We start from the raw sequence: 12,238 nt of genomic DNA, 5'->3' as shown, positions 1-12,238 counted from the left end.
TCCCAGGCTGTGTGGCTCATGAAAGCAGTCACTGTCTTTGTTTTATTCATTACATTCTTCTCAATTCCTAGCACTGTGACTTGCACATATGTAGTACTCAAAACCATTTATTGTTTGAGGAAATGAATCAGGGTGACTGAGAGCCCACCTGGGCTTGGCACAGCCCCTGACTCTGAAGTTAATAACTGTCTTAAAAAGGACACTCAATATCTTTCTGAGCACAGCAATTACATACTAAAACTAGGCCTTTGTGATATGTAAATGGGCTCTGTGTGCTAGGGATCTTTTCTAGAGGACGAGAGAATGAATAGAAGAGAGCAGGGGGAAATAGATAATAGTATTTTTGGGTGGGATCAAGGAAGACTAAAAAAAAGAAGATATTTATAATAATGTGTTATGGTTTGTTTAATCTTAACAATTAGAAAAACTTCACATTCTTTGATCTTCATAATGTTCATATGAAACCTGTAGATTATGAAATCATATTCCTAGTTCAGAGCAGGAAACAAAAGATCACTGAAGACAAATAACTTGATCAAGGCTGAAAAATGGTGGACCCTAGACTAGAATTTTGGGGTATCGAGCATGGTAACCACTACCACATGCTATTATTGAGCACCTGAAATGTAGTGAATATAAATTAAGACATTCTGTAAATGTAAAATACACATTTAATCAATGATTTAGTACAAAAGAGAGCATGTAACATCTCTCCTTCATAATTTTTTAACTTTTAAAAATATGACTTTATTGGTTTTAGAGAGAGGAAGGGAGAGGGGCAGAGAGATAGAAACATCGACCGCTGCCTTCTGCACACTCCCTCCCAGGGACTGAACCCACAACCCGGACATGTGCCCTGACTGAGAATCAAATTAGTGACCTCTTGGTTCATGGGTCATTGCTCAACCACTGAGCCACACCAGCCAGGCCATAATTCTTTTTTTATATTGCTGACATGTTGAAATGATAATACAGGTTGGGACAAAAGTAGGTTTACAGTTGTGAGTACACAAAACACAGAATTTATTCTTGTACTATTACTTATTAATTATAGTATTATTTTCCACATGAACAACTGTAAACCTACTTTTGCCCCACCCTGTATTTTGGATATGGTAGGTTTAAATTAATGTTATTTGTTTCTTTTCCATATTTTAAATGTGGCCCCTAGAAAATTTAAAATTATATTCATGGCCACATTTTACTTCTATTGTACAACTATGAAATTTTCAACTGAAATAAACAATTTACACCTACCAGGAGGGCAAAGTGAAGTACCACCCAGACAATGCCGAGTGAGGTCACCAGCAGGTCATATCGATTTCTTCTGCTTTGCCAGAAGCCTGCAGGTGACATTGCTATGATCTTCATTGTAACCTGAGAAAAACAGTGAAGAGAGTAAATCGAGACTGTTTAGTACATATTTAAATGTATTAACCTGAGTCACATGATTTTTTTTAAAAGGTAGCAACCAAAGAGACAAATTTATCACATATATAAAAAAGCTGAGTAGGTAACACATATATATTCTCCACACTCTTTTCTCCTTGTTTTATGACTAGTTTGATAGCAGGACATTTTTCTTCCCCAAGTAAAAGACCATAGATTTTGGGAAACATCAACCAGTTCAGGGTGAAATAAGAATCTGCTTGTATTTCAAAGAGATTGTTGGAAGAAAAAGACTATCCCTGGAAAGTAATATGATATGAACCATATATTAAAATCACCTCTGAGTCAATTCCCTTTACCACCACATTGCAATTTGAGTCCCTGAATTACAGTGGTCTGTACAGTTTGCCCTAAATATTTGAACTCAGATAACTAGACAGGCCGTCATTCTGATACAGAAATTAACGGCAGTGTGCAATTCCTGTGGTTAGAAAATTCCAAAATATAAAGTGAAGTCTTTGTTCAAGTTAAACTGAACAGACTCAAAAGGAAATACCCTAAGAGCACACTATCCCCCTCAAAAAAAAAAAGACTTCAAAAGCAATGGGGCACAGAGTTGAAATAAGGACCATCAAAGGAGGACACTGTCTTACTTTAAAATGTGCACTGTCCCCCCTCCCCCACCCCCCAAACCCACTGACTCATTACGGTACCTCGAGAACAAAGATGAAGGTGAAAACAACTGACATTGTTGCCAAAGGAACAGTCACTGGGTCCTCGACGTCCCACTGTATAGGAAACAGCACACACGTCTTTGCCTAAATCCATCGGGCGTTGGGCACAGAAAAGCCCCCCCTCCTCTTCCTCCCATTTGAACACAATTGTGAATTTAAAAATTTTATACTAAAGAGCGCAGATCCTAGTAGATTTGGCCGTCTGTGATATTCTTGGATGCAGCCATGAGTAAGAAATTCATTCCCAGAGTCTAAAGGTGAAACCAAGTACCTTGACAGAGAGCAGTACCGACTGGGCCAGGACGAGTAAAGCAATTGTCCTCTTAAAAAACGGGTGCTGGGTTATGTCATACATCTTGGCTCTAAAGCCATCATTATCTGGAAAAGAAAGGTTTAGGCAAGGGAACTTTAGACCTAAGTCACATTTACTTTCTTGCCTTTCATTTTCTTTAATGCTCATCATAAAACCCATCACATTTCCCCACCCCCATGGCTCAATCTATTGTGTAGTGTTTTGCAGGAATGGCTGGCTCTGAATATTTAAAACCATGGTGCATGAAGCCGTCCGTATCAGAAGGAGAACCGCATCATTCAATTTCTGTCAGTTTAATACATTTCACTCATATGTTGAAAAGGCAAGCACAAATATTTTATTTAAAAATTCATTTTTTCATTAAGGCTTATCCTGAGAGCGCTGAAGCACAGCCTTTGGGTGGTTGATTTTAATAGCCTTTGGAGAGATCTGTGGTTTGGAGCCTGTTTCTATATTAACTTATGCACAACCACCTAGTGGCCTCACGATTATTATTTTAATTGAAATCTTAGACTCCTGGGGAATCATGAACACTAGTGCCCAACATGAATAAAATCAGAGCATCTTTGATACCCGGGCGAGGTGGGAGATGAAGAGGCTGTGCTATCTTCAGTCGGCTCTTCAGATCTTCCCATCTTCTCTGATCTACAGTCAGCAGAGCCGTCCCCTTAATAAACAAAGGAAAGCAGAAAAAGGCCTTTTGTCGTGTACTCCACGCCAAGGACATTGCACATGGGGTGGTGATACAAACAGGACTAATTTGGGGGTTTTAAATAAATATATTCTTCAAATCCTATGATGGTTTGATAAACAGGGTCAGAATTCTCAAATTTGGTCTTGAGAGGGATGGCCAAAAGGGATGGCCACAAGGTTCGAAGCAGACCTTCAATGGGCATCTTTGAACGCTTCCCGGGTTTGGGGAAATCTAAAGAAGGTTTTCTGCATGATTAAATTTTCAAAAAAGGGATCCTCACTCTAATAGTGATTAGCTTCCTTTCATTTCATAGCAGAAAATGCTGCAGCAAAATTATAGCTTGCCAATGCTACTGCTTCTGGATAAGTGTATTTTGCCTTAAACATGCTTTTGAAAATCATTCTGATATGTGCAATTGCAAAATTATTTTTAAGTGGTATAAAGCCATAGAATTTGGATCTTTAAGAAATTACTATGACAACTGGCTAAATGAGACTAGATATGCTTTATTTTATCATAGAGTACTTCATTAAAATGCACATACATATGTTACATTTTATTACAGTATAGTATTGGAAGTATAATTTAAGAAACCAAGAAAAAAAATACCCATTCTTCCTTTCTTTCTCCAGAGCTCAGGGACCATCCTTCAGAGATACATCCTCAATAGGTATGACTCAATACATAAAAATGTATTTGTCTTGAATTTAAAAATTTTATATAATTGGTATTCAATATGTGCTTATCTGTGCAATTTGTTTTTACCCTCATTGAACAATTCTTGTCATACAACTAGATACTAGATCTAATTGGTTTACTTTAACTGCTCATAGAGTATGCCATTGTACAAATATATCAGAAGTTACTCATTTTTGGTTTACAGACTATAAACAATGCTGCAATAGACACAAATGTACTGGCTCATGATAAACACCTACGTGCCTTCCTCCATGGCAAATCTCTAGGAGAGGAATTGCTGGGGTCTAGAAATTTATACATCTTTACATTTACCAGATGTTGCCAAGTTCCTGTCCAAAGAGGAATAAGCATGAACATTTGCCACTAGCAATTATATTCTTGTTAATGCTTGACATTATCAGGCATTTTAGTTTGGTCATTTGATGTGTGTGTGAATGTATCTAGTTTGAACATTAATGAGATGAAGCATTTTTTATTTGTATAAGTGGTGATTCCTGTTACTTCCTTTGGAAATCGCCTGTTCATATTCTTTGCTCATTTTTATATATTTACTTTTTGATGTTTTGTAGACATTTTCAATATATTCTGGATACTTTTTGTAGTTATTTGAGTTGTAAATATTTTCTCTTAGTCTTTGCTCTTTTTTTTTTTAAATCCTCACCTGAGGATATTTTTCTGTTGAATTTTAGAGAGAGTGGAAGAGAGAGGGAAAGACAGAGAGAAATAACGATGTGAAAGAAACACATCAATTGGTTGCCTCCCGCACGTGCCCCGACCAGGGCCAGGGCCCGGGAGAAGCCTGCAATTGAGGTACATGCCCTTAACTGGAATTGAACCTGGGACCTTTCAGTTTGCAGGCTCTATCCACTGACTAGGGCTTAGCTCTTTTTTTTTTTTTTTTGAAGTCTTGTTTTTATCATTTAGACAAAATGTGCCATTTATCATTCAACAACTTTTCATTTTAATGTAATCTAAGTTATAATTTTTTTCTTTATGAATTCCACTTTGTGGTTAATGTCAAGAAATCTAGGTCAAAAATAAATTCTACATGGTTTAAAAATGGTTTATATTCATAGTTAGGTCATTCATTCATCTGGAGTTCATTTTTGAGTAGGCTATGAGGTAGAGTTTATTTTCTTCTAGACAATTATTCCAGTTTCACTTATTGATGCTCTCATCTCCTCTGATTTGTTGTGCTAATTCTGTTTTATATATACATGGGTATCTCCTGGGCTTTCTATTCTGTTCTGTAAGTCTAACTTTCTATCCCTGTAACAATACTGGCATAGCTTTACTAACTATAAGCTTGTTTACTTTCCTTTTCCACATTTTTGTTGATGCTGAACCTTGCAAAAGGTTTATCATTTAATTTTTTAAAAGAATCTGCTTTGTCATTCTTGAGCCTTTCTATAGTTGTTTTTCTATATCTTTATTACTTCCTTCCTCCTACATTCTTCAATTTTACTGTTATTTTTATTGTAACATTAATTTTAATATTTGCCATATTACTAATTAATAAATTATTTAGAATGTTGTCTTAATATTTCCAAATCCTGAGGGATTTTTTTTGCTATATTTTTTATTATGGTAGAGAACCTGTTTTATACATTATCAATTTTTTTTTGCAATTATTATTTTATGACTTTCTAGAGGATACATTTTGTACTTGAAAATTGTGGGGGTCAGGGTTCTTTATATGTCAGTAGATCACATAATTTTATTGTGTCAAATTTCATATAGTCTTTCTTTTTTCCTGCTGATTTATGAAATTATTAGAAAAATATGTTAATATATTTCCCCATAATTTTGGATTTTAGAGCTTTTAAAAATAATTTGATTAATTTTATAAAATGTTTTTATTGATTTTAGAGAGAGAAGAAGGGAGTGGAAGAGAAAGAGGGAAATATCCATGTGGAAGAGAAACATCGGTTGGCTGCCTCCTGCATGCCCACTACTGGGGATCATGCCTGCAACCCAGACATGTGCCCTGATTGAGAATTGAACCAGTGACCTTTGGTCCATGGGATGATGCTCAACCAACTGAGCCACAACAGACAAGGCTAATTAATTTTATTTTCATATATTTTAAGGAGTCCTTTATTTTTTCTGGGGATTTAACTTCTTTTGAAATTATTTAATTACACTGTTTATTCCTAATAATATTTGCTTTAAATTAAATTTCTCTGATATTATTTTTGCTAAACCATTTTTCTCAGTAACTGCAAATAAATATTTGTTTTGGGGATGCTATACACATTCATATTATTTCTTTGTTATACAAAGCAAGATATTTTGGAAACCTGTACTCTAATCATTAATGTAATAACCTCTAAAAGTGCATTGTTATTAAATTAAGTATATTAATCAAACTTATTGTCTTATACTAGGGAAATTAAAAAATATACATATATATTATTGTTACAGATTTTGAACTTTTTAAACAGAGTTCCATTTCTAGGAAAGACATAATATTGCATGATTCTGAATTGTTAAAACTTTGCCCGCAAAACTTACCTTATTTCCCATATCGTTTTTTTTAAATCATACCCAAGGGTATGTTTTTATTGATTTTAGAGAGAGAGGAAGGGAGAGAGAGAGAGAGAAGTATTGACTTGAGAGAGAAACATTGATCAGTTGCCTCCCTAACCCACAACCTAGGTACATACCCTGACTGGGAATCAAACCCACCACCTTTTGGTATATGGACCATCACTCCTGGCCAGGGCTCCCATATCTTTAGTTCTCTCTGTTGCCTATACATTTGGAAATCTATTTATATACTTTCAGGTATAACCATTAGAATGTGAGCTCAATGAGGGCAGAAATCTTTATGTGATTAGTGTTTATGGATTAGCTTCTTATGCTCTCAGGCTCAAAAGCAGAGAGGGGCACCTAATAAGTGCTCAAAGAAGTCTGTTGAATGAGCTATAATAATAAAAGCGTAATATGCTAATTAGACTGGACAGCCAAACGGCCTTTTGGACATCCTTCTGGACGACCTTCCGGACGAAGACCGAGGCAAGCCACCTCAGATGCGAGGGCCGAGTCCCTTGCACGAATTTCGTGCATCAGGCCTCTGGTTGAATAATAAATGAATAAGTCCTGTTACATAGCAGCTGAACTGCTACCATGGACAAAACTTGCAGAAAAAAATCTTTTCTAAAATGTTCACATAATTTAGAAATCTGTAATTGAGAAATGTATATTTCCTATTAACTATTCAAGTTTATAATGTCTGGTGATATGATTTCTTCTCCTTTGCCTCTTTCTCTAAGCACACATTTGAGCTTCCATGCTCCCCTTTCTCAGGTAGAGATGTTCCTTTCCTCCTTCAGAATAGAAATACAACTGGTGTTTGAAGTAGGCCTGTTATTCTGCTTGCTTCACACATTCTCTGAGTTGAGGAACTACACTGTCTCCGGTTAATTCAAAATTTTATGTCATTTCATTTATGCTGCTGAATTGTGAGCTGCCATAGGACCTAATTCTTCTGAAATTAGGTGTCTGCTCAGAGGGCCTTGGATGGTGTTCTGAGCAAGCAGAGCTTAAACTGTCTTAATTGACTGATTAGCTCTTGCTCCTATTCCGGAATTCCCAGTGTCTGCTCCATCACATGCCTCAAAGGCATCTAAAAAGACCCACCTTCCTCTTTCTGCTTGGAATTAAATTGAACACACGGTAGGGCTGAAAGAAACTCATTTATGAATGTGTTAAATAGGGGGGCTGGGCGATATGTTCTCTGCCTTTCTTACTCTAAAATTCCAGGTTTCTGTGGGGTAGAGTAGTGTTGGGACCCAAAGGGGTGATTTTTAAGTTGCACTCTTTGAAAGTCTGAACAGAATGACATCCTCATTCTGCACACATCAAAGGCGCCAATTGGCTAACTGGCATCTCATACGTGGAGCGTGGACGTGAGTGATACGGTCCCAGGCGTAGCTACACACACCAGAGCTCTGATGTGAGTGCGTTCGAATCAGTTCTCGCTGTGAATGACATAGCGCAGCACGGAGCTGTGCTGTGACATCTAGCTTTTCATTCAGCGCAGAACAACAGTCGACATTTCATGCACTTGAATTGGGAGAATCACAGACTCTTGCAGCAATAGGCACTACTACTGAATTCTGGCCCCATTTTCTACTCCTTATTTTATGCTGTCTTCTCTTCAACTGTGCATTTCCGAGTTGGGGAATTGAGAATAGCATATCTAAACCTTAGTGAATAGGAAGTGCGTAGAAACTGTATGTGTCTCAATTATTAAGACATAAGAAGACTGACCTTGACATAACAGGGGGCATGTCAACCATGTCCACATAGAATGTGTCCCCTCAAACTCATGTGTTTTTTGGCAGGAAACTCCACTTGCTCTTTTCCCATTTGTGAGCTCTTTATTGATCATTCGAGCTGTTATGAACTCAGCTTCCCAAGTTCATAAAGCATGCAAAACTTTTATTTTAAATATATTTTTATTAATTTCAGAGAGGAAGGGAGAAGGGAGAGAGAGAGATAGAAATATCAATGATGAGAGAGAATCATTGATTGGCTGCCTCCTGCACACCCCCTACTGGGATCGAGCCTGCAACCTGGGCATGTGACTTTGACCGGAATCAAACTCAGTACCCTTCAGTCCTCAGGCCAACGCTCTATCCACTGAGCCAAACCAGCTAGGGCAGCATGCAAAGATTTTAACATTAAATTAGAAAATCTTCTTTTTATCCTATGAACTAAGATTTTAAAACTTGTACCATGCCCTCCTCCCCATCCCATCAAAATACAACTGGTGTTAGAAGTAACTCACTTACTGAGTTACTAAGAAGCATCTAATATACATTAGTGAGAGCAGTATTACCTGCAATCCCTGCATCGGCTTCAGCTATTGTACTTGAATAACTTGTTGCACATCCTTCCCATTTGAACAATAGGAGATGCACCTGTCAGTTGTCATGAATGAATGACACTGTCACCAAAGGAGGACATTTAGCCAGAGAGCTGTGCCCTTAAATAACGTGCCTGAAAGGCAGCAACGAGGTTGCTTGTGAAATAGTTAGAGAGATTATTTACACCAGTCACATTACAGTTTAATGTGACATCATGCTGTGTGTGCAAAAACAGAGAGCTTAAAGCGAGTGGCCGGAAAAGAATAAACTCTGTGGTACTCACACCAAGAATTCTTACCTTGTTTTCATTGAAATTAGCAATAACTACTCCAACAAAAAGGGTCAGTCCAATCATGCAACCCAGGAATACAAAAACATGAATATAGATTCCATGCATCTGTATAAATGAAAAATATGGTTATTCATCAAAGCAAGTGAAAGCAGCTGCTGAAAGGCTTGTGTTCAAAGGATTCCATGGGCTTGCTTACCGGCCCCACACGATGAATAATAACATCCCTCACTTCCACCCAGCCTTTCAAGGAGAGCACTTCAAACAACGCCAGCATAGCGTTTCCAACATTGTCGAAATTAAAGTTCCGAGGATTCGCCCTGAAAATCAGAAAGAGGAATGTTCTGTGAAATTCCGATAAGAAGCACCCCAAGGCAAATACTTGTAGCTCTTTCCAATCTTGGGTGCAGAGGGATGTTTAGCACTTGGAAGGTGGGCTATATGGGATTCTTTTGCTACGTCATAATGCTGTGTGTTGTAGATGATTAATTGTGTAATTAATTATTAGGTAATGATGGGGTGCTCTCAGTTGAAGACAACAAAATGCTACACAACTTTGAGTTCTAGCTCGAGAGGATCTGCAAACGTTTCCGGCTTGTCCTGATTATACTGAGGACTAGAATACACGTTCTAGTTAGAAACTGTATAGGCGATTCTCAAAGGGGCATGGGAGTCTGGGTAGGAATTTTGAAATTGGTTTTTAATTGGAAATCTTTCTAATGGCATAAATTACAATTCCCCGTGTTAGTACAGAAAATGTCAAAAGAGTAGAATTTGGCCACTTTGTTTCATTCTGTGTCCTCATGTGAACATCACCACATTGTAAAGTAGTGAGAGATCACTGAGAAGACACGATGTGTTTGCTCATAGCCCTTGTTTCCAGATCACTCTCTCCCAGTTGCATTTTTTTTCTCTCACAAACGCTGATGTTCTCAATGGATACTTCCTGTGTTCTCAGTGCACAGTATGCTTCTACACCCACAGCACATTCCCGATTACTAAAACATTGTGGCCTCATTTTTCAGGGGGAGAGGATGTCTTATTTCTTATTTTTCTGACATTTTTTTCTTCACAGTTACAAAAGTGATCTTTTCTACTCTGACATTTCCCTTAGTCATTACAGGTCTGAGCTACCATTTTTGTTGCTCATAGAAGAGTGAAGAGTTTTTTTTTTCTATTTCCCCTTCACTAGAGGCTATTTTAAGTAGTTAAAAGATTTAGACAACCACACACTGAAAAATTAGGACTATCACTATGTTTCTTGAATTTGATGGAGAATTGAGCTCAGGATTATTAAAGAGAGTAGGCCTACTGAAGCTTATCTGAATTATATTTTGATATTTTTCCCCCCTGCTAGTTCATTTATCAAAATGAAACCCTCACAAAAGGTAACCCACTTGGGGGCAATCTGGTTTAGCATTTTTGTACCACCATTTTTTTTTTAAGCCACAGAACAATCATGGGATGTATCCTTATAAGTTCTTTTTAAAATACTAAATAGATGGGGATCTAGTAAGAACATGTAAAACTGAAACTGACTTGCTTCTACAGGTTTAAGGCTATTTGGTAGAAAATGTTTTCTACATAGTGCAAAAGCACTACTCACAAATTCATATTCTAGGATTCTGATTTATATTTTTTAGTATGAAGTTATAAGCATGTTCTCTTGGATTTTTCCAACAACTTTTCTTTTGGGAGTTTCAATGAAATGGAATATATTTTACAGAAGACAGAAACGATAAGGATTTTACAGGTGCCACCATTTTCTCAAAGATTTTTTTAAACCAACTGAGCCAGCTCTCAGATCTGATGTTAAACTTTTTTCCTCATCCATCCACCCCACACAGTGATACTTACTTACTTGTTTGTTTGTTTATTTATTTATTTATCAGTTGAATTTATTGGGCTGACATTGGTTAATGAAATTATACAGGTTTCAGGTACACAATTCTACAATCCATCATCTGTACACTGTATTGTGTGTTTATCCCCCAAGTCAAGTGTCCTCTATCACCATTTATCCATCCTTTACCTTCTTCTTCCTCCTTCACCCCCTTTCCTCTGTAAAGTTTTGTGTGTGTGTTGTTGTTTATTTTTAGCTGAATTTGCAGCAATCAAAATTACTTTTAAAAGTAGAGTATGTTAAAAATACACTTTCAGGCTAACCCAAGAAAAGGAAAACAGAAGATCATAGACTTAAATAGTTGGAAGAATAGATCTCATTTAAAAGAAAAATAAGTATTTTTCAGCTTTCGTCATATAAAATATTTGTATATGCTTTGTTCATGTATTCAAAATTGGAAAGATTAAAGCTTTACCTACAACCACAGAGGACTTCAATAAATCCCAGTCTTCATCCATTACTGTCATTTTACCTGTAGCTCTTCCTTGACTTGGAAGGCTGTTTAAATATCATCTTTTCTGGTTAACTTTTAAAGATTATAATCTTATTTATCTAATTCAGAAAACTAAGACATTGGTTCTGACCTCACAACTTGGTCAGTCTTTTACCTTCCAATGAAAAGTGCACCAACGTCCCCAAGATCATGATAAGGAGAGTTTCCCTTCTCTGGGAAGATGGGGCACCGCGGAGGAAGAAACTTAGCCTCTACCGTTGGGTGTGAAAATACAGGGGATGACCTTATCCAAAATGGCCCCCTATGTCTTACAACTCTGCGATCTAGTCTAAAAAGTCAGAACCTTTCTGTACTTTCTAGAATACACTGCTTTATTTATTTATTTGTTTGCCTTGCACTTTGGCAACAGCAATTTGGGTTTCCTCGGTTTGCAACGCGTTACCTCCGTCAAGCCCCTCCCACTCACCTGCCCATGATTCTTCCTCTTTTCAGCTGCCTAATACCTATTTGTCCTTCAAAAGTTAACTCAGTGTCTTCTCCTCTGGGTCCTTCGCCCTGGTCTGGTCATAGTTGGGTAAGGTGCCTCTCCTGTGTGTGCCACTGCACCCTTTGCCTGCTGTATCCTATCCTGGCCAATATACCAGCAAGCTGCAGAAACTTACACCTCCGGCCTTTCCCTGGACAGGTATCTTCTAATATTTTGGAAGGGGCCCAGCATTGAGTTCACATGGTCCTATGTTTTTATTAAACTTACAAGAATAAGGTATTTTTATACTCTTTTTCTTAAAGGATGTTCCCAAATGGTTTGTGCCATATGGATTCTACAAAAATTTGATCTTCTGCTCTAGACTGTATGAGAGTGTAACTTAAAATTACCTAGAGGTAAGCT

At 37.3% G+C, this 12,238-nt stretch overlaps 1 protein-coding gene across 1 annotated transcript in view; it reads right to left on the bottom strand.

Annotated features, from left to right (window-relative positions):
• Positions 1-12,238, bottom strand: part of LOC102436139 (sodium leak channel non-selective protein) — a gene marked incomplete at its 5' end in the record, with an annotated part of 82,701 nt that overhangs the window by 22,025 nt on the left and 48,438 nt on the right. The window contains 6 exons of the mRNA XM_023748056.1: positions 1,258-1,377; positions 2,103-2,177; positions 2,395-2,501; positions 3,010-3,103; positions 9,002-9,100; positions 9,192-9,312. Coding sequence (XP_023603824.1) covers positions 1,258-1,377; positions 2,103-2,177; positions 2,395-2,501; positions 3,010-3,103; positions 9,002-9,100; positions 9,192-9,312 — 616 coding nt within the window. The remainder of the gene's footprint in view (positions 1-1,257; positions 1,378-2,102; positions 2,178-2,394; positions 2,502-3,009; positions 3,104-9,001; positions 9,101-9,191; positions 9,313-12,238) is intronic.

The sequence above is a fragment of the Myotis lucifugus genome, unplaced genomic scaffold (assembly GCF_000147115.1).
Source record: "Myotis lucifugus unplaced genomic scaffold, Myoluc2.0 scaffold_1109, whole genome shotgun sequence".
NCBI lineage: Eukaryota > Metazoa > Chordata > Mammalia > Chiroptera > Vespertilionidae > Myotis > Myotis lucifugus.
Note: the sequence above shows the minus strand (reverse complement) of the source record. Positions and strands in the feature narration are given on the sequence as shown.